Raw genomic sequence first — 21,579 nt, 5'->3', positions numbered from 1 at the left:
AAAGAGAGACCAGCTGGAATGCAACAGTGAGAAGAGTTCGCGCTTCCATCAAGGTAGGAAGACGGGGAAAAAGAAATAAAGAAATAAAAAGCCTCCAAGGGGGAGGGGCCCCGCGAGGAGCCGGGCTGAGGCTGGGGCGAGGGTCCCCAGGACAGGAGAGCCCCGTCCCGGAGGAGCAGGAGCTGCACCGACCTTCCCGGGGGAAAGGGGCTCGCGGGGAGTTGGAGCAGGACCCAGGAGGGCGGGGATGCCCTCGGGCTCCCGGGGACAGTAACAGCAACTCCGCGCCCAGGAGAGTGCGCCGAGCTCCCTAAGGGCTGCAGCGCACGGAGGGACCCGGAGCAGCTCGGGGGGGCTCGGGGGCGGCTCCGCGGAGGGGGCTGCGCGGCCCCGGGAGCAGCTTGGAGGGGCTCGGGCAGAGGAAGAGGCTCCGTGCGGAGGGGGCTGCGCGGTTCCAGGAGCAGCTCGGAGGGGCTCGGGCGGCAGCTCCGCGGAGGGGGCTGCGGGGCCCGGGAGCGCGAATCCACCAGCGCAGGCCCCGGAGCACAGGGCGCCGGGACACAGCCCAGGATCCCGCCTCCCCCGGGACAGGCAGAGGCCGGGAGGGCCCAGGACAGCGAGGACGCTCCTGCCCCAGCTGAGCAGATCAGCGGCCCCGCCCCGGAGCCTCCAGGCCCTGCAGACCGAGAGCTCCGGAGTTCCTGCCGGAGCTGAATCCAGGTTTCCAGAGCTGCCCCGCCACTGGGGCTGTTGCTCCTGGGGCCTCACGGGGTAAACAACCCCCACTGAGCCCTGCACCAGGCAGGGGCACAGCAGCTCCCCCAACTGCTAACACCTGAAAATCAGCACAGCAGGCCCCTCCCCCAGAACACCAGCCAGACTGACTGAAAACTTCCAGTAGAAGCCAAGGGACTTAAAGTACACAGAATCAGAAGATACTCCCCCGTGGTTCTTTTTTTTTTTTTTTTTTTTGCTTTTTGATTTGTTTCCTTCCCCCACCCCCTTTTTTCTCCTTTCTTTTTCTTTCTCTTTTTCTTCTTTATTTTTTTCGTTTTTTTTTTCTTCCCTTTTTTTTTTCTCTTTCTCTTTTCTTTCCTTCTTTCTCTCCTCTCTTTTTCTCTTTTTCCCAATACAACTTGCTTTTGGCCACTCTGCACTGAGCAAAATGACTAGAAGGAAAACCTCACCTCAAAAGAAAGAATCAGAAACAGTCCTCTCTCCCACAGAGTTACAAAATCTGGATTACAATTCAATGTCAGGAAGCCAATTCAGAAGCACTATTATACAGCTACTGGTGGCTCTAGAAAAAAGTATAAAGGACTCAAGAGACTTCATGACTGCAGAATTTAGAGCTAATCAGGCAGAAATTAAAAATCAATTGAATGAGATGCAATCCAAACTAGAAGTCCTAACGACGAGGGTTAACGAGGTGGAAGAACGAGTGAGTGACATAGAAGACAAGTTGATAGCAAAGAGGGAAACTGAGGAAAAAAGAGACAAACAATTAAAAGACCATGAAGATAGATTAAGGGAAATAAACGACAGCCTGAGAAAGAAAAACCTACGTTTAATTGGGGTTCCCGAGGGCGCCGAAAGGGACAGAGGGCCAGAATATGTATTTGAACAAATTCTAGCTGAAAACTTTCCTAATCTGGGAAGGGAAACAGGCATTCAGATCCAGGAAATAGAGAGATCCCCCCCTAAAATCAATAAAAACCGTTCAACACCTCGACATTTAATAGTGAAGCTTGCAAATTCCAAAGATAAAGAGAAGATCCTTAAAGCAGCAAGAGACAAGAAATCCCTGACTTTTATGGGGAGGAGTATTAGGGTAACAGCAGACCTCTCCACAGAGACCTGGCAGGCCAGAAAGGGCTGGCAGGATATATTCAGGGTCCTAAATGAGAAGAACATGCAACCAAGAATACTTTATCCAGCAAGGCTCTCATTCAAAATGGAAGGAGAGATAAAGAGCTTCCAAGACAGGCAGCAACTAAAAGAATATGTGACCTCCAAACCAGCTCTGCAAGAAATTTTAAGGGGGACTCTTAAAATTCCCCTTTAAGAAGAAGTTCAGTGGAACAGTCCACAAAAACAAGGACTGAATAGATATCATGATGACACTAAACTCATATCTCTCAATAGTAACTCTGAATGTGAACGGGCTTAATGACCCCATCAAAAGGCGCAGGGTTTCAGACTGGATAAAAAAGCAGGACCCATCTATTTGCTGTCTACAAGAGACTCATTTTAGACAGAAGGACACCTACAGCCTGAAAATAAAAGGTTGGAGAACCATTTACCATTCAAATGGTCCTCAAAAGAAAGCAGGGGTAGCCATCCTTATATCAGATAAACTAAAATTTACCCCAAAGACTGTACTGAGAGATGAAGAGGGACACTATATCATACTTCAAGGATCTATTCAACAAGAGGACTTAACAATCCTCAATATATATGCCCCGAATGTGGGAGCTGCCAAGTATATAAATCAATTATTAACCAAAGTGAAGAAATACTTAGATGATAATACACTTATACTTGGTGACTTCAATCTAGCTCTTTCTATACTCGATAGGTCTTCTAAGCACAACATCTCCAAAGAAACGAGAGCTTTAAATGATACACTGGACCAGATGGATTTCACAGGTATCTACAGAACTTTACATCCAAACTCAACTGAATACACATTCTTCTCAAGCGCACATGGAACTTTCTCCAGAATAGACCACATACTGGGTCACAAATCGGGTCTGAACCGATACCAAAAGATTGGGATTGTCCCCTGCATATTCTCAGACCATAATGCCTTGAAATTAGAACTAAATCACAACAAGAAGTTTGGAAGGACCTCAAGCACGTGGAGGTTAAGGACCATCCTGCTAAAAGATAAAAGGGTCAACCAGGAAATTAAGGAAGAATTAAAAAGATTCATGGAAACTAATGAGAATGAAGATACAACCGTTCAAAATCTTTGGGATGCAGCAAAAGCAGTCCTAAGGGGGAAATACATCGCAATACAAGCATCCATTCAAAAACTGGAGAGAACTCAAATACAAAAGCTAACCTTACACATAAAGGAGCTAGAGAAAAAACAGCAAATAGATCCTACACCCAAGAGAAGAAGGGAGTTAATAAAGATTCGAGCAGAACTCAACGAAATTGAGACCAGAAGAACTGTGGAACAGATCAACAGAACCAGGAGTTGGTTCTTTGAAAGAATTAATAAGATAGATAAACCATTAGCCAGCCTTATTAAAAAGAAGAGAGAGAAGACTCAAATTAATAAAATCATGAATGAGAAAGGAGAGATCACTACCAACACCAAGGAAATACAAACGATTTTAAAAACATATTATGAACAGCTATACGCCAATAAATTAGGCAATCTAGAAGAAATGGACGCATTCCTGGAAAGCCACAAACTACCAAAACTGGAACAGGAAGAAATAGAAAACCTGAACAGGCCAATAACCAGGGAGGAAATTGAAGCAGTCATCAAAAACCTCCCAAGACACAAGAGTCCAGGGCCAGATGGCTTCCCAGGGGAATTTTATCAAACGTTTAAAGAAGAAACCATACCTATTCTCCTAAAGCTGTTTGGAAAGATAGAAAGAGATGGAGTACTTCCAAATTCGTTCTATGAGGCCAGCATCACCTTAATTCCAAAACCAGACAAAGACCCCACCAAAAAGGAGAATTACAGACCAATATCCCTGATGAACATGGATGCAAAAATTCTCCACAAGATACTGGCCAATAGGATCCAACAGTACATTAAGAAAATTATTCACCATGACCAAGTAGGATTTATCCCTGGGACACAAGGCTGGTTCAACACCCGTAAAACAATCAATGTGATTCATCATATCAGCAAGAGAAAAACCAAGAACCATATGATCCTCTCATTGGATGCAGAGAAAGCATTTGACAAAATACAGCATCCATTCCTGATCAAAACTCTTCAGAGTGTAGGGATAGAGGGAACATTCCTCGACATCTTAAAAGCCATCTATGAAAAGCCCACAGCAAATATCATTCTCAATGGGGAAGCACTGGGAGCCTTTCCCCTAAGATCAGGAACAAGACAGGGATGTCCACTCTCACCACTGCTGTTCAACATAGTACTGGAAGTCCTAGCCTCAGCAATCAGACAACAAAAAGACATTAAAGGCATTCAAATTGGCAAAGAAGAAGTCAAACTCTCCCTCTTCGCCGATGACATGATACTCTACATAGAAAACCCAAAAGTCTCCACCCCAAGATTGCTAGAACTCATACAGCAATTCGGTAGCGTGGCAGGATACAAAATCAATGCCCAGAAATCAGTGGCATTTCTATACACTAACAATGAGACTGAAGAAAGAGAAATTAAGGAGTCAATCCCATTTACAATTGCACCCAAAAGCATAAGATACCTAGGAATAAACCTAACCAAAGATGTAAAGGATCTATACCCTCAAAACTATAGAACACTTCTGAAAGAAATTGAGGAAGACACAAAGAGATGGAAAAATATTCCATGCTCATGGATTGGCAGAATTAATATTGTGAAAATGTCAATTAATATTGTGAAAATGTCAATATTGTGAAAATGTTACCCAGGGCAATATACACGTTTAATGCAATCCCTATCAAAATACCATGGACTTTCTTCAGAGAGTTAGAACAAATTATTTTAAGATTTGTGTGGAATCAGAAAAGACCCCGAATAGCCAGGGGAATTTTAAAAAAGAAAACCATATCTGGGGGCATCACAATGCCAGATTTCAGGTTGTACTACAAAGCTGTGGTCATCAAGACAGTGTGGTACTGGCAGAAAAACAGACACATAGATCAGTGGAACAGAATAGAGAATCCAGAAGTGGACCCTGAACTTTATGGGCAACTAATATTCGATAAAGGAGGAAAGACTATCCATTGGAAGAAAGACAGTCTCTTCAATAAATGGTGCTGGGAAAATTGGACATCCACATGCAGAAGAATGAAACTAGACCACTCTCTTTCACCATACACAAAGATAAACTCAAAATGGATGAAAGATCTAAATGTGAGACAAGATTCCATCAAAATCCTAGAGAAGAACACAGGCAACACCCTTTTTGAACTCGGCCATAGTAACTTCTTGCAAGATACATCCACGAAGGCAAAAGAAACAAAAGCAAAAATGAACTATTGGGACTTCATCAAGATAAGAAGCTTTTGCACAGCAAAGGATACAGTCAACAAAACTCAAAGACAACCTACAGAATGGGAGAAGATATTTGCAAATGACATATCAGATAAAGGGCTAGTTTCCAAGATCTATAAAGAACTTATTAAACTCAACACCAAAGAAACAAACAATCCAATCATGAAATGGGCAAAAGACATGAACAGAAATCTCACAGAGGAAGACATAGACATGGCCAACATGCATATGAGAAAATGCTCTGCATCACTTGCCATCAGGGAAATACAAATCAAAACCACAATGAGATACCACCTCACACCAGTGAGAATGGGGAAAATTAACAAGGCAGGAAACAACAAATGCTGGAGAGGATGCGGAGAAAAGGGAACCCTCATACACTGTTGGTGGGAATGTGAACTGGTGCAGCCACTCTGGAACACTGTGTGGAGGTTCCTCAAACAGTTAAAAATATACCTGCCCTACGACCCAGCAATTGCACTGTTGGGGATTTACCCCAAAGAGACAAATGCAATGAAACGCCGGGACACCTGCACCCCGATGTTTATAGCAGCAATGGCCACGATAGCCAAACTGTGGAAGGAGCCTCGGTGTCCAACAAAAGATGAATGGATAAAGAAGATGTGGTTTATGTATACAATGGAATATTACTCAGCTATTAGAAACGACAAATACCCACCATTTGCTTCAACGTGGATGGAACTGGAGGGTATTATGCTGAGTGAAGTAAGTCAGTCGGAGAAGGACAAACATTATATGTTCTCATTCATTTGGGGAATATAAATAATAGTGAAAGGGAATATAAGGGAAGGGAGAAGAAATGTGTGGGAAATATCAGAAAGGGAGACAGAACGTAAAGACTGCTAACTCTGGGAAACGAACTAGGGGTGGTAGAAGGGGAGGAGGGCGGGGGGTGGGAGTGAATGGGTGACGGGCACTGGGGGTTATTCTGTATGTTAGTAAATTGAACACCAATAAAAAAAAAAAAGAAAGAAAATTAAAAACTCAAAAAAAAAAAAAGCAACTTTTAAAGATTAAAAACAACCAAAACAAAATGCTTCTCTTAAAAAAAAAATTCACACACATTTCCTGGGGAAAATATTCAGCTTTACTTCAGGTTACTGAGATTTTTCTAGAAATGTGATGTTTGCAGCCCCACCTGGCATTACCCTTTGGCTTAGACTCTTAGTGAGACAAATGAGCATGTGAGAGGATAGTACATCCTATTCTGGAAAAAAAAGAAAAAGAAAAAGAAAAAGATCCCCATGGAGAGAAGAGGGCAAAGAGAGAACACTCCAGGAGTCAAATACCACCTCAGCTGATGCCTCCCCCAGTGCAGTGATTCAGAGCTTTTACTCTCTTTATCCTATAATGAGTTAGGAAGTTACTCCTACGGGAAACTAGCAAATTTTTATGACTGCACTTTCTGCCAGCCATTTGCAGAGGCCTGCGCTGAGTACCTGTCAATTTAAAATAAAAAGAGTAAAGGAATAGTTGGACGATTTTAAGGAGAAACCCCTTCTGCAGCACATACTTCAACTAAAAGGCTTTGGGACCCACACGAAGTCAGGACCTGCATCAGGGCTACAAGTCAATTTACAGGTGGAGGCCTGTCTTATGGACAGCCAGCCAGCCTATGTCAGTCTGCTAGAAATAGGTAATGGCTCAGCAACGTGACCAGAAGGCATGCCCCCAGTTTTCTATTTGTTAAAGAGAAAATATTTCGGACCAAGTTTGGTAGAAAATACATGCCAAAAGCTTCCCTTACTAATTAGAGGGGAAGCTGAACTTAAACAGAGAAGAAAGCAAGAAGAACTTTCTGGTTTAGAAAGGCTACCACCAAAAAAAAAAAAAAAAAAAAAGAAAGAAAGAAAGAAAAAAGACAAGAAAAGAAAAAAAAGAAAGGAAAAGAAAAGAAAAAAAGAAAAGAAAGGCTACCACCATACTAAGTAGAACTTGGGGGTCAGCTGGCAAAACCATGAAGAGTGACACAGAACACTGTTATGGAAACTTCTCGGGACACCTGAGTGGCTCAGTGGTTGCGCGTCTGCCTTCGGCTCAGGGCATGATCCTGGAGTCCCAGGATCAAGTCCCACATCAGGCTCCCTGCATGGAGCCTGCTTCTCCCTCTGCCTGTGTCTCTGCCTCTCTCTTTCTCTCTCTCTCTCTCATGAATAAATAAATAAAATCTTTAAAAAAAAAAAAAAAAAGAAAGAAACTTCCCAAGGCAGACATCAAGGGAGGAGTGAAGTCCTCTCATTCTTGCATGTGGAGCTCCCGGGAACAGAGAGTGCACTCACATCTAATACTGAAATGTGGCCAATGGCAGAACTGATCCTTCTCACTGAAGAAAGCGTTAGGAACATACAGGTGAGTCCCTTACTATCATGTTCAAAATGTACAAGCAAATGGTTCAGCCTTAATAAATGAAACCACCTGCTCCTCTGTACGGCCAACCTGCTATTTTCTTACAGGTTTCCAGTTCATATGGCTCCATGTTCTTTCCACCCCTCCCAATGGCACACATTGTTGGCACATGTCTCTACCATTTAAGAAAAGTAACTATAAAATGGAAGACATTCCTACGTACTACATGGAATATTTTCAATCAGCAGCAGTTACAGAGGAGCACAGAGTGCTTATGAGTTCTGTGACCAAGAGCCCAAAAAGAATGGAGGCAGGGAACATTCTAGGCTTTGTGGACTTCGGGGGTCAGGACTGTTCAAGTTCCTCTTTGGAGCTCACAATCTTAGAGATTATTTTGAAATATAAACATATTATGAAAAAAGATAAACAACAAGCCCAAAATGGAGTCACTTGCCCCCTACAAGAGGCAACCAAGACTTTAACTACAGTTTCAAACTGTCCCATGAACATAACCTTTTAAGAGTCAATCTGGAATTTCCTGACTGGCACTAGGGAGGTAACCCCTGCATGATAAAAATCCTGCCAGTTCCCTGCCCCCCCATAAAAAAGATGATGTCCTGGCCTAAAAGAATCCTTCCTTTTCTTTTGCTGACACCTTCCTTGCCCTACCCTCCTTCCTATGAAAACCTCCTACTTAATCCAACTCTGGGGAGCATCTCTCTGCTTGCCAGATAGGATGTGGCCCAACCCATGAATCCTTTAATAAAACCAATCAGATCTACAAATTTACTTGATTCAGTTTTTTTTTTTTAACAGTATATATATAAATGAATTACAAACACAATCAATGAGGCCCCGTTTTACCTCACCTGAAATGTAGCAGGTGGGAGCTCAGGGACAGGAAAGCAAAATTATAAAGGGAAGGAAGAATTTTTCTGAGAGCCAAAGCCATGAGGACCAACTCAAGTGAACCACCAAGTACCCCTGCTTCCAGTAGCCAGTCCTGTGTCTTGTCTATGTGTTAAGGGAAGACCATGGGAGGGCTGAAAGACTAGGAGTTCCTTTAAAGGAACTGTGTTACGCTATCAGGTGATCAAGACATCTACAAGGTAGACCGGGTCCCTGCCATGATGCTGGCAGCTAATGGACAAGAGCACAGAAGCCACCAGTTCCTCCTGGGTCACGGATCATTTTATGGGACATGACCAGGCACCGCTGTTGAACTGCTAGCAGGCTAGCTGACGTTCACCCGCTCTCCTTGCACTCAATCAAAGAACACTGAAATTAGGGACTCCATCCTTCCTCTTTCAGTAGATTGGTGATGAAAGAAGAGCCCTGTCAAGGGCCAGAGGACAGGAAAAAGTAAGTCCAATTGATACAAGGGAGTGATTTCTTGCTCAGTCTGTTCTATTATAGCCCCCTCCGGGGCTCCTCCTCTCACACTGTTTCCTGGTCTGGGCTACTGTCACTTATTCCTGCAGAAATGCTCCCCTGACACTCAGGGGAAGGCAAAGGGGTGTCCTGGGCTTCACCTACAGGAGGACAGAAGAGCAAAGGGCCAGAACCAGGGCACTGACAGTGGGGCAGGGCACCCTTTCTGCTCGCATATTCAACACCTCCAGGGACACAACGAAAAAATTCCTTGAAGCCTCATACCTTCTATGTCACCTTCATACCGAAGAACTTTATTTTTTGTTTTTGTTTTTTTTTTTAAGCTAAAATGTTACTGAAAACAAAATCTTCTCAACTAGCCACTTTGGAACAATATACTGCATTATGAAGCTCTGTACATTTTCAATGTTTTTGAGATGTTGAGAGGCCAAAGTGAGGTCCCCCACTTCTCTTCCTTGAATTTTGAAACTGAACCTCGTTTCCTGCCTCTTCCAGGCTCTTCTGCATCAAGACCAGGGTGGTGGATGGAAGAAGTGACGTAGAAAGTGCATAGGAAAACACAGAAACAGACCCCCCTCAGGGTCCTCGAGGGATGTTGACCCGGCCGGAGGCTCTGGCTTCTGGTCCTGTGGTCCTGGTGGGGCAGCCGTGACAGGCCACACGCACCCAAGTGGCAGGGAGTGGGGTGGAGGTGGGGGTGGTCTGTACAATGGGTATCCTTGAATCATGCTACTAAAAAAAGGTGCAACGAGAAAGAAGTCCCTGTGAGTTCTTAGTCACAAGTGTGGGCCGTAGAACCCACAGGATTCCTCCCTTTGGTATTAAATAACAGTTTAAAAAAGCTTTTTAGAAACAAAGCAAATACGCAGTGGGACGGGAAATGGGGCGCCGTCCCGGGTTCACTGTCCACCGAAACAAGTCTCATCCCTAGTCATAAATAAATAATCTCTTTCCTGGTCTGACTTCCACGCCAGGATCAATATCTCTGAACATCTTACTTATTTTATTACTGCTTTTGGTTTTCTGGGACTGATTGAAAGTTACTCAGAGGAAATCTTTGGTTTTGCTTAAGTGTCCATGACATTTAATCATGACTTTCCTTGCAGTTTAATTCCAACCAGTCAATCAGTTAATCCACTTCAATTGATTCTGGGCTCTCGGTTATTGGCTTGCACTCATTGGGCATCCGCTGGTGCCGGCTCAGCTGCGTGGCCTGCGTGAAGCTCCTCTCACACCTCTCGCACCTGGTGGAGGCAAGAGAGAAAATTGAGACCGGGGAGCAGGGCCTGCAGGGTGATGGGCTTCCTCTCATCCTGCCTAATGAGAACAGACACTCCAAAGTGGCTTCAGATTTTACCGGCTCAAGAGGTTTAATTGGTGGCTCCTTCCAAGGCCTGGATGCCTGGAATGGGACAAAGCCCGTCTGATGCGGAACAGAGGGATCTGTCAATAGGCAGGGGGAAGGTGATTTCTCCAGAGAGTCCTGTCCTGCTGCAGCTCTGATCACTGTCAGTTCAAATAGATAAAGAACAAAAAGAGATTTTTAGGAGTGAGCCATCAAAGCAGCAGCTTGTCTGCAGTTTCCTGCTCCGTAACCCCAAAGAGAAATTGATGACAAATAGAATTTCACCTGCTGCTAATTTAGAATTGAGCATTCTCCTCCCCTCAGCACAGCGGCCTAAGAGCCACCACCTCCGAATGTGGAATCTTCAGGAAGCAGTCCATCAGTCTGCGGGACTGGGGGGCGGTGTGGGTGGGTGCGGGAGGCTGCCTTTGTGCAAAAGTATGACAGCGTGACCAAAACGCAGAGCCAAAGGAGTGTTTGCAGAGTGGGGTGGCAGACAGAAAAATTCACAGTTAACACATATTTGGCTCTAGAAGTTCATCCCTTCTGGAAGGTACAGTAAAGAATGTACCTGTATGCCATAATTAAGGGTCAGTGTGTCTGATGAGGAGAAAACTGGCATCCTGCTTCAAGAACATCTTTTGTCTTTCACTTAAAAAAAAAAAAAAAAAAAAAAAAAAAAAACAAGGATTGTAACCTAGAGACCGTGAGCTCGACCCACTTCCCATGCAACACACTTACTAGCTCGATGGGGACTCAATCTACAAAAAAAAACTAACTCGTGTACACACATGCACACATCCAATGGTGGCTTCTAGTTTTTCTGGGGTGGCTGTGATTCTGGTTGTCTACAATTATGCACACAGGCAAACTGTAGCAGCAAGTGGCACAGACGGTGACTTCCATGACACGATTCTGCATGTCTGGGCTGTGTGCAGCACTAGCCAAGCACGCACTAGGGAGAGAGGCCACCACAGCCATCCCCTCAATGCCTTCTCCTCAATCCTTTGAAGGAAAAGATACTCAGGAGCGCTGCACAGACTTGTCTCTCTTTCAAATGAAGCAACCTTTGGTCTCAGGTCTCTGTGCTACTGGGTTGTGCTAGAGCTCTCCAGACAAAGTCCTCACTGCTCCATTGTGCGCCACATCATCTGGTGGACAGTCCTCTCTTCTCTCTACTTTTTTAAAGTACATCACACAAAGTGCCTTGCCACAGAGATAATTACCTTAAAAAGACCAGAATGCATCCATCCACTTTGGGGGTTCTTGTGTATTTTTTTTTAATGTTGGGAGGCTGGGGACTTGACTACCATGCTTGGATTTTTCAGAGCGCCTGTGCCAGCTGAATGTGTCAGGGTGAAGAAGTTGTGTTTCTTTGATTGTCTTCCTGGGAATATTTTTAGCGGCCTGTTTTACTGTTAAAAACTGCACTGTGATCTTGACAAATGTATAATGTCAGCTTTAATGTATCAGACCTATCAGCTCAATGAAAATAACTCAGAAGTATTGATCAGCTAATGATTTTTGGTGTATTCATTAACGTCCACGGGCAGCTCATCCTCTCTCCAGAGCTCCTGAGGTGCTGATGACATGTTAGCGAACGGCTGATTGTTTATTAGAAAACTGATTAGTTACCAGATCGGTGTGTCAAAATATACTACCTTTCACTGCTGACAAACTTTCAAATTATTATATTCCTTTAAAAAAATAAAAAAACCTCTGAAGCTTTAGAATCAATTTCAAAGAGAACTGTTGGAACAATTAGGAAGAAAGCCCTTTTACCCGTGTCACATTTCCACACTTCTCAAAATCTTGGGTATTAGAATATGAAAAATTCGTAGGTAGGAAGTTTCATCCTTCGCATAAGGCAAAGTGTATGTCTCTATGTGATCATTAAATATCCTGACGGGACAGAGATCTTCAGATCTCTGTTTCTCTCAAGCAGTGTGCCTAACGGGCTCACACTCCCAAAATAAGGAAATCCACCAAGTCTGGTCTGTCTGGACCCTCACCCAAATATCATCGCCAGTGCCATCTGCTCCAAGGCAGAATGGAAACAAGTGCAGGTATGTGTATCTATGGGGGTTGCTTCCTTACCAAACAACGAGGCGAAGAGAGCTAGACAGAAAAAAATATCCGTTTAAATGAAGGAAGAGCCTCCATTTTATGCTCATTGCCTTTAATTTTGGAAAAATTTCCTTTATGAGTTATTTTTATAGCTCAATGAAACTCCTTAGAAAGACTCCAGGCAAATACCTGGGTTCTTGCAAGTCAGAGCTAGATTTCCTCTGGGTTGGCACTGAATGACCCCTGAGCTCCAACCCTGTCAAGTGACTGGGAACCTGTAACCCCGCACTTCATGCAGTGGCAAGCAGAATAAGAAGAAAAAAAGGGAAGGGAGAAGAAATGGGTAGGAAATATCAGAAAGGGAGACAGAACATGAAGACTCCCAACTCTGGGAAACGAACTAGGGGTGGTAGAAGGGGAGGAGGGCGGGGGGTGGCCGTGAATGGGTGACGGGCACTGAGGGGGGCACTTGACGGGATGAGCACTGGGTGTTATTCTGTATGTTGGCAAATTGAACACCAATAAAAAATAAATTTATTATTTAAAAAAAGAAGAAGAAGAAAAGGATGAGGGGAAGGAGCAGGAGCAAAGAAATGCTCTTGCATACAGGTCTTCCTCATCTTGGGGATGTCACAGCCTTGAAGGGTACGTCACAGGAATGCTGAGGTATAAGTCACCCGAATACTCTGGCATAGAGAGAGCCCCCAAGTTTATATGAGTAGGGGTAGCTTAGTTAGATATGGTTTCCTTTTAGATTTGAAGTCATTCCTTACTTAATGTGATGGCTGGGTAAATTATAGGTACAGGGAGCCTAAAAATCACCTCCTGAAACTGAGAGGCCAAAATGATGTCAAGTTCCAATACAGAGAAAACCCACAAGGTTTTTTTTTGTGCGTCTGCAGCCTGTCACCAAATACTTCTTGGATTGAACCCAGTTGCACAGGGCTTATGCATATGATGTGCTCAAGGCATATTTACTGATGTGCTGTTTTTCTTTGCTCTGTTGCCTAAATCTTGTTAAAATATTAGATGCTTTTTGGAATATCCTTTGTTGTTGTTGTTGTTGTTGTTGTTGTTGTTGTTTTAAATAGTGAGCCAATCTGTCTTGACTTAAGGCAAAAACATACTGATGAGTATTTTCCCCTGCTTCTAACAAACATGAAGAGATGAGCCTCTCCTATGGGAAGACCTGGTGGTCTTCCCATGCTCCAAAGCTGGGCATCAAGCAGTTCACATGGACCCATCAGAGCAGAGCAGCCCCAGCCCCTTGAAATCTTCAGAGATTATATTGAGGAAGAGAAGCAGAAAGGAGTCCTCGCTACAAAGAGTAAGTTTTATATGCCAATTAATTGCCTTCCTTCCTTCCCTCCTTCTTTCTGTCCTCTTTTCAGTAAAGAGCTGGCAATTGCCACTAAATGAAATGATGTCTTGCTTTTGTTCCTTCCTGTCCATCACTTCCAGTCTCACCGTACAAACTGAAAGCCAAGGCCTTCCTTATGCCCCTTTGGTAGGAATTTTTCCTATGTGCTTACTTTGGAAGTTCTAACTTTACAGCTAAGTTGCCTGCCCACAGGCCCATGATCTACCTGCCTCATGGGGGTGGAGTATTCCTGTGGGACCGCAGCCAATCAGATTGTGAGGCAAAGCCTGGACTGAGACTCTGATCTCTTAATGTCGGATCTTCTCCAGCCTTCTCTGGATGGCAGTGATCTTGATCTGCCTACACCTACATCCCATCTTAAGATTTTAGATGTTGGCAAGGGCCCTCCCCAGTCATGGCAGGCCCCTAAGAATTCTGTGAAAGCCTGCTGGGCCCTGGGTGGATGGGACAATTTGGGGGCTGACCATTTGGGGCATCTCTGTGGAAGCTGCCTGAGGCATACAGTTTAGCATTCCACATTTTTATGAGGTCTTTTCCTTTCTTTGTAACATTGTTTAAGCCAATGCCCATTAGTTGGGGTAGTAAAATTAACTGTTGCGGTGAAATCTGTTTTATTGACTAATCTGCAACAAAAGTTTTTTGAATGTTTGTTTTATGAGCTTGTAAAAGGGTATCTTCATAATATTTACAAATGTCCGTGGGATGGAGATCTGTGAGCTATGGTGAGAAGCTTCCCAAAACTCCCTTGGGATAGTTCAATCCTGAACGATCAGATTGCATACACTGAAGGATTTAGCTTTCCATGTCCTAGAAGATGTTTAACTCTTACACTATTAAAATGGGTGTACACTCAGTTCTCCCCTGGGAATATATATTTGATAAACCAAAAGGAAAAAAAAACAAACAACCCTACCCTACCCTACATACAGCATGTAGCTATCCAAATAACAGTAGAAGTAGAACGAACCAAAGGGTGTACGCAGCCTCTAATTTAACCAACTCTTGGTTTTCCTTAATTCATTTTCTAGATGAAATTAGGTGATGGTCACAAAAACACATTTTATGAAAGGAAGAAGATGCAATTATTAAAGCCCCTCAGATATTAATCTGATGAATTAAAAGTAAGTTAAAACGGCAACTCTATTGGAAACATGACAAAAATAGGATGTTAGAGAAAAAAAATTGAGTGGAGTCAACGAGGTTACACATAAGTAACACCTTAACATTAATAGAAATCTATTTCCCATTTTGACCCTGGAACCTCTTCAATTAATTACTAAAATCTATTTACACAGCAACAAGATAAAAATCAATCTGATTCCTGGCACTGTGTCTGTCGGGCTGCCCTCTCTAATGTAAGGGGGCCAGAAGGATCGTCAATCCTCCTGCATCTTTGCTTTTGAAAAGCTCTTTTGCTCAAAGGCATGGGACTTGGGCCACTGTCCTCTTCCACTTCCAGAGCAGTGATGAAGTAGAATCTGTGAACCCCCTGAGAGTCAGGCCTGAGGGTGATGACAAAGTCTACTGTGCAGGATGCAAACACCTGTAATAGCAACTCCAGTACCTGTGCTAACCACTGGCCCTTAAGGCAAATTAGAAAAAAGTGGCCCCTTTGGGCTATCACAGCTCTAGAGGGTCCAGCTTGGCTGGTGTAGCACAGGCTTTATTTTAGACCTCTTCCTGTCCATTTGGCCAGATGCTTTTTGTGCAGTGAACAAGCTGCACCCATGTACGTGGACAAAAATTAAAACTCCTTTTACTATTAACATCATAGATTAAACCATGATGAAACTAGTTAAGGATAATAAACAAAGGTAACTAATTCTTGGGGTGGTAAGTGAAGTTGACAACCTTTTATGAGTTCCTCCCTCTGATGGCAAACACCAAGGCAGGCAGGACCCAGGCCCGAGGACTGTTACCCTGAGACAAACCTAGCCTCAGGTCGAGCACCAGGGCAACAATGTACCATGCCACTAGGTCCAAGAGGAAAACCATGGGTAGTAAGACTCTACAAAGACTCACAGGCTGAGACTGAGCAAGGGGATTCATCTCCTACTACCTGAAGTCACCTCCCTTCTTGCTTGATCTTGTCCTAAAGAAAATAAATAGGCTACACATCTACGTGTAGAATCAAAAATTCAAATCTTTGAATTTTCCTTCTGAACCAGGGAACACCAAATAGTAAATGAGTAAAGAGATATGCAGAGGGGTGAAGAGAAAAGAGTCGATTACACAGACAGTGGAAGTGGCTTTGAGACAACCGATCATGTCACATGTACTGGTTCATGCTCCCCAAGTCTTTCCACATGTGGCTTGGGCTGCCAGAAATGCCTCTTTCCTTTGTATGTCTGGAAAACTCCTAGTCATCCTTCAAAACACATCTTGAACATCACGTCTCCCAGACAGAACAGATGACTTCATTTCTGTGCTACCTTGCAGCTCTGTATGTATATGTCTTACTGTTCTTCACTTTTATACTTTACATCCTATGTTGTAACACTAGTTTATTAACTGGGCTTCCCTATAAACTGTGTGGTCTTCAAAGACTGGGGGAGCAAGGTCTCATTCACCTTTGTATCTTTTGCACCTTGCTGGGTACCCAGTACAAAAGGAGATGCTCAGTAAGTATCTGCTGAGTGGATGACACACACATGAATAAATGAATGAGTGAAGGAACAGGCCACCTTGCATGAATCAGATGTCCACTGTTTTCATGACTGTATATCTAGAAAGAATCTCCCGTTCAGGTGCCCTTACTTTGTCAAAGTCCTTGGAGTCCAGTCCTATCTTTTTCCACATTCCCTGGACCCTCAAGAATTGGGAAGTGCCCTCTATGTGGGTGTGTTTCATTTTGCTTTGGGTCACAACATAGTAATTCTGAGATCAGAAGGTCACACCATAAAAGCCACAAATTGGCTGCTATCACAGATTTAAACCACTTTAACAGTAGGAAAGAGGAGGAAAGAGTCCACCAGAATCCTACAACATTCAAGTTTCCCAAGGGATGACTATTTATATGTCCTAAACGTGGGGGTCACCTCACTGATGGTCATGGGCTTGCTGGTGGCCAAAAGGTGGCACCTGGTAGGGGCTCCCAGCTTAAATTCTAGAAGCACAGATTCTCAGGAACTAGAAAGAATCTTAAAATGACTTACTCCTACTTGCTGATGTCACTGATGAGAAAACAGATCCAGAAAGATCGTTCTGTGTCCATGGCTGCACAGCTTCAGCCAGGATCAGTATATAGGTTTCTTGACTTCGCTTCCTAAATGCCCATCACTAACCAGGTAGGTTCTCTTGTAGCCTGGACGCTGAGCTCCCAAGCAGCATTCTCCACCCCCTGGCTGAACCGAGCAGCACTGTGCCGGCTCATCTGGTAGCTCTCAGAAAAGGCTGAGGGGAAACGAGGTTCCAGGGTCAGGCTCTACTTACTTGAAGGGTTTTTCTCCAGTGTGGGTTCGGATGTGGTTGTTGAGGGTGGTGGCCCCGGCGAAGGCGCGACCACAGTAGCCACACTTGAAAGGCCGATCACTGGAGTGAGTAACCACGTGGTTCCGCAGCTCAGATGGTTGTGAAAACGACTGGGAGCAGTGACCGCACTGATAAGGTCTGAAACAAATAAAGAGACTGCCTGGTCATTCCTGGCCTGTGTCCATCAGGGCAAATCAGCATCACGAGGCAAGGGCCAGAACTTTCTGGTGATACTTCCTCAGTTTTGCAAACGGCATCTCGGGCTCTGGCTGTTGGGTACCCGAGGACCCCGTGCTTGTTGCCACGGGAACACAATTCACAGAGCTTCCGAGGCACATTAGTTCCCAGACGAGTATTCCTTTCTGGTATTAACCCTGCCATTTCAAGAACCCTTACTTTCCTGGTTTTACCCCCACCCGAGGCAGATGTTAGCAGGCTTCTGGGAGCCCTGGCTAAGCAGGTTACAAGAGGAGATACATAACTATTGCTCCTGATTCTGTGGCACTTTAAACTTTTCAAAGCGCTTCATCAATTACCCACTTTCACCTTCATGCTAATCCTCCTGGGTACGGAAAAAGCATCTGTCACTATCTCTTCCAGTTCAGAAAACTGAGGATAAATGGTCCTCATTGGTAACAAGTTGGAAACGAGTTCTTAAGGCCAAGGTCACTGTAGGGGGTGTGGACGTTACCTTGAGGCAAACTGTGCAGAGAAGTCAGCAAGCGGCATGCGGGTTTAAAGATATGCTCACTTGCCTTGGGGTCTGCAAGCAGGACCTCAACTGGGGGTCATCTGAGAGTGTGTGGACTGACACAGGTGAGTACCCAGATCTGTCTCTTTGTAAAAGCAATCCTGACTTGCGCTTACTCTTCAAACACACACACAATCACACTCTCTCACACACACACACACACACACACATACATCTATCCACTGGGTCTTTTTCCTTAAACTTCAGCTCCCCAGTTTAATTTGGTGGCAAACAATGATTTATAGCAGCACAGAAATGACGGGATGTCACTATGTTCACAGAAGGGATGATGGTGATGTGAGAGCAAATGGAAGGAAGTTGTGACAAATACCTGATAATTAGCAAGATTATCAGAGAACATTCTTTCCAGCTCATGAGAAGGAAATCAATTTGGGGTTTTCATAAAATAGATTAAAATTCTGTTCTTCTCCACCGAAGTTCTGCTGCTGACTTAAGCAGAATCCGGTGAGTGATAGAAAACCTGGAGTTTTCCCCCCATTAGAAGCTACTTCACATCATTTTTTGACAGCGCTCTAATTTGTTTATCAAAATTTTTGTTAAGAAAATTAATAATGTGTCATGAGGGAATGAACAGTGCTCACAAAGCCCTTGGTTTGTGGCCTGGACATTTCTGACTACGCTGAGAAAGCCAATGGCAGAGGGAGACTTAATTGCTCTGCCTCCCACAAATGCATAAGCACCAAAGACCAGAAACCAAAACGAAGGGCTAGAAGACAATGGTGAGCGAGCCTGTACAACGATTCAATTAAGTGCAAAATAAAGTGTACCCTCTCATTTGTCAAGCGAAGTGCTTAATTGTGGCTACTTGCCTCACTGAACACAAATACTATTATTTTACTAGGCTTCAGCACACTGAGCTCTGATTGTAGAATTTTTTAGCTTGATTAATAGTCCAGGATTGGTCAATAACTCAATACTATACAATTTTAATTACTTACATTTAGAAATCTATTTAACTGCTCTCAAACAAGTTTCAAAAAATATATATAAGCGTCCTTGGTAAGGAGTTTATCAATCTTGATAAATTACACGTGCATGTGATTGCAATGATTAAATAATGCCTTGAAAGCCATTAAAATTGTACGTAAATGCAAATGTCCTCCTGCCAAGTCTGTTTTTTTTTTTTTGTAGTAACCGTTAACCTTAGTGTTCCTCAAGAAGAAATCCTCTCAGGAGTGAGCTTTGTAAAATGTTATGGAAGATAATAAACAAAATAATTTATTAATATATGCTATATTCCCTGACAATTGATTTTTCTAATGGTGAAGGGACCATTAAAAGTTATTAGCCTCTGGTTATCTATTTTTAATAGCTATCACAATAAACAATAAGCCACTAAATAAAGCCAATTAATCTTTTCTTTTTTTCTAACTCTGCTGTCAAAAGTTGGGGTGATTTATTTTCTACAGTCAGAAGTCAATCCATTCTTTTGATGTTCATAGTCTCGGTGGCAAAGATTTGCACACAGAAGAGCAGAAATAAATAGAGAGAGGCTTATCTTGAACTCTCATATCCAGGTAATTCTGAGGACAGGCAAATAGGATCCTCACACATCCCCTTTGCTAGGTATCCAGTGACCTAAGGCACAGGTTTAAAAACTTGGTGGAATTTAGCTTGACTGAATGGAAGGGTCTAGACTAAAGGGAAGATAGCAAAGAAGAGTCTTGCTTCAGCCACTAGCATTAGGTGGCTGTGGGACTTGGACAAATCAACTTGACTTCCTGATTATTGTCTTACTTCTCTAAGAAGAGATAGACTGAACTAGCTGTTCTAAGAGGGATAGACTGAACTAGCTGTTCTCTGGCATCCCATCATGCTCTGTTCCTGCTTCCAGATAATCAATGCTGGAGGATCTGTCCAAGATGTAGCCCCCCATGAGACACAGCAACAACAATCTGACCTCCATCTTCTATTTTGTGTACCAGCCAGTTCCCTGGACACAGAGTCTTTTATGGTTTGTGTGTGTGTGTGTGTGTGCGTGTGTGTGCATGCTTAGAACATGAACGATTTAAACTTACTTAGTATACAGTTGAGAATCAAGGCAACAAGAAAATTTGGCACCAAAATGTAGACCCAAACCTTACTTTAACTGCTCTCAAGAAACAAACTGATATTCTTTCATTCTTAGGTACCTCGAAGGATAAGATTTTACACCACATGGTTACATTCATCTTTGCAGAAGCTGACTTTATGAAGAATTCTAAACTGAAGTGTGTACTCCAGCTGCCACTATAATAACAGTTTGTCTCTCAGCCTAGAAATTTATAGAAAGTCAGCCTTGAGAAAGTACAAAGTCATACAGCAAGTGGACAAGAGTCCTTCTTTCCCTGGATTTTCACTATTTCCTAAAAAATGAATAAAAGGAAATGATCCAAAAGGAATGTTAACACCGACTGCTTTATTGGGTTTCACCTAAGGACAAAGGCATACATTCAAGGCAAAAGGAAATCTCCAAGCCCGAGGGTAGGGTTTAGAAAACACTTATCACCACTATGGAATCTTCCTTGGAACAAGTGGCCACAGGAGTTAAGGGTTTTGAAGGCTTGGGATTTGTTGCCATCGCTAGGCTTTGTATTCTGATGACTAACATTCTCATTCACTTGTCAGGGTCTGGCCAAAAGGTAAGTCTTACTTTACTAAACTTGTAGATACAATCAGTTTCCACTCCAAAGTTCTTCCTCCCTTCCCTCCGATGTGTCCTACCAGCAGAAGCTCGGAAGAGTTGACATTAGCAGTCTCTGTGCTTAGATCCTCTCTTTCCAGATTCCCAGCTAAATTGGAACCTCCTTTCTAGAGCACCCTGATTCTCCCAAGTCACCGCATACAGACCATATTTCCATTATTTGCCAAACAAACGCAACCAGCATTCCTCACCAGGGGACATCTCCAAACCAGAGAAACTTCTTGCTCTTTTACTACTCGAGGCATCTATAGCACTGTTGTCGATGCTGGAGACGTTCTTTATCCATCCTATCCAATAAGGAAGCCAGGAGCCACACAGCTCATGTTTAGCTCTTGAAATGTGGTTATTAGGGTGGCTGAGAAAGGGATGTGCTATTTTACTTAATTTTGCTTTAAATGTACCTAGCCTCAAAAAAAAAAAAAAAATGTACCTAGCCTGTGTGTGACTAGTTCCAACACAGATATGTCAAGGCTTCATGAAAAATGAGAAGGTGCCCAGTACTCAGTAAAAAATAAAACAAAACAAAACAAACAAACAAACAAACAAACAAAAAAACTGAAAAACAGACAAAGGCCTAGGTCGAGTCAGTTAACATCTATTACTGTTGGTACATTTTTAAGCAGAGAGAGAGGCGAGACAGTTTCGTACACCCCCTGGCACTCTGTAACTGGCAGTAAGTAGCGCTGCCAAAGATTACTCGCCGGCGCAATGTGCAATTCATTTACTTTGAGTCTGTAATTGGTTTGGTGTACACAGAGAAAAAGGATGAAACATTTAACAAAATTAAGTGTGCTTTGGTTTAAAATATTAATCCTTTGATTTTTCTTTCATGGCAACGAAAGCCTCCGGGACAAAAGTTGATCGGCGGGGTCCACGTTCTCTCCTTGCCCCGCGTCAAGTCTTCCCACGT

General features: G+C 43.4%; 1 protein-coding gene across 1 annotated transcript in view; it reads right to left on the bottom strand.

Moving 5' to 3' along the window:
* Positions 1-8,343: 8,343 nt before the first annotated feature.
* PRDM6 (PR/SET domain 6) overlaps positions 8,344-21,579 on the bottom strand; it is a 103,301-nt gene continuing 90,065 nt past the window's right edge. The window contains exons 7-8 of the mRNA XM_038551971.1: positions 17,176-17,352; positions 8,344-10,194 (exon numbers count right to left, since the gene is read on the bottom strand). Coding sequence (XP_038407899.1) covers positions 10,080-10,194; positions 17,176-17,352 — 292 coding nt within the window. The 3' untranslated portion in view covers positions 8,344-10,079. The remainder of the gene's footprint in view (positions 10,195-17,175; positions 17,353-21,579) is intronic.

This window comes from Canis lupus, chromosome 11, assembly GCF_011100685.1.
Source record: "Canis lupus familiaris isolate Mischka breed German Shepherd chromosome 11, alternate assembly UU_Cfam_GSD_1.0, whole genome shotgun sequence".
NCBI classification, from domain to species: Eukaryota; Metazoa; Chordata; class Mammalia; order Carnivora; family Canidae; genus Canis; species Canis lupus.
Note: the sequence above shows the minus strand (reverse complement) of the source record. Positions and strands in the feature narration are given on the sequence as shown.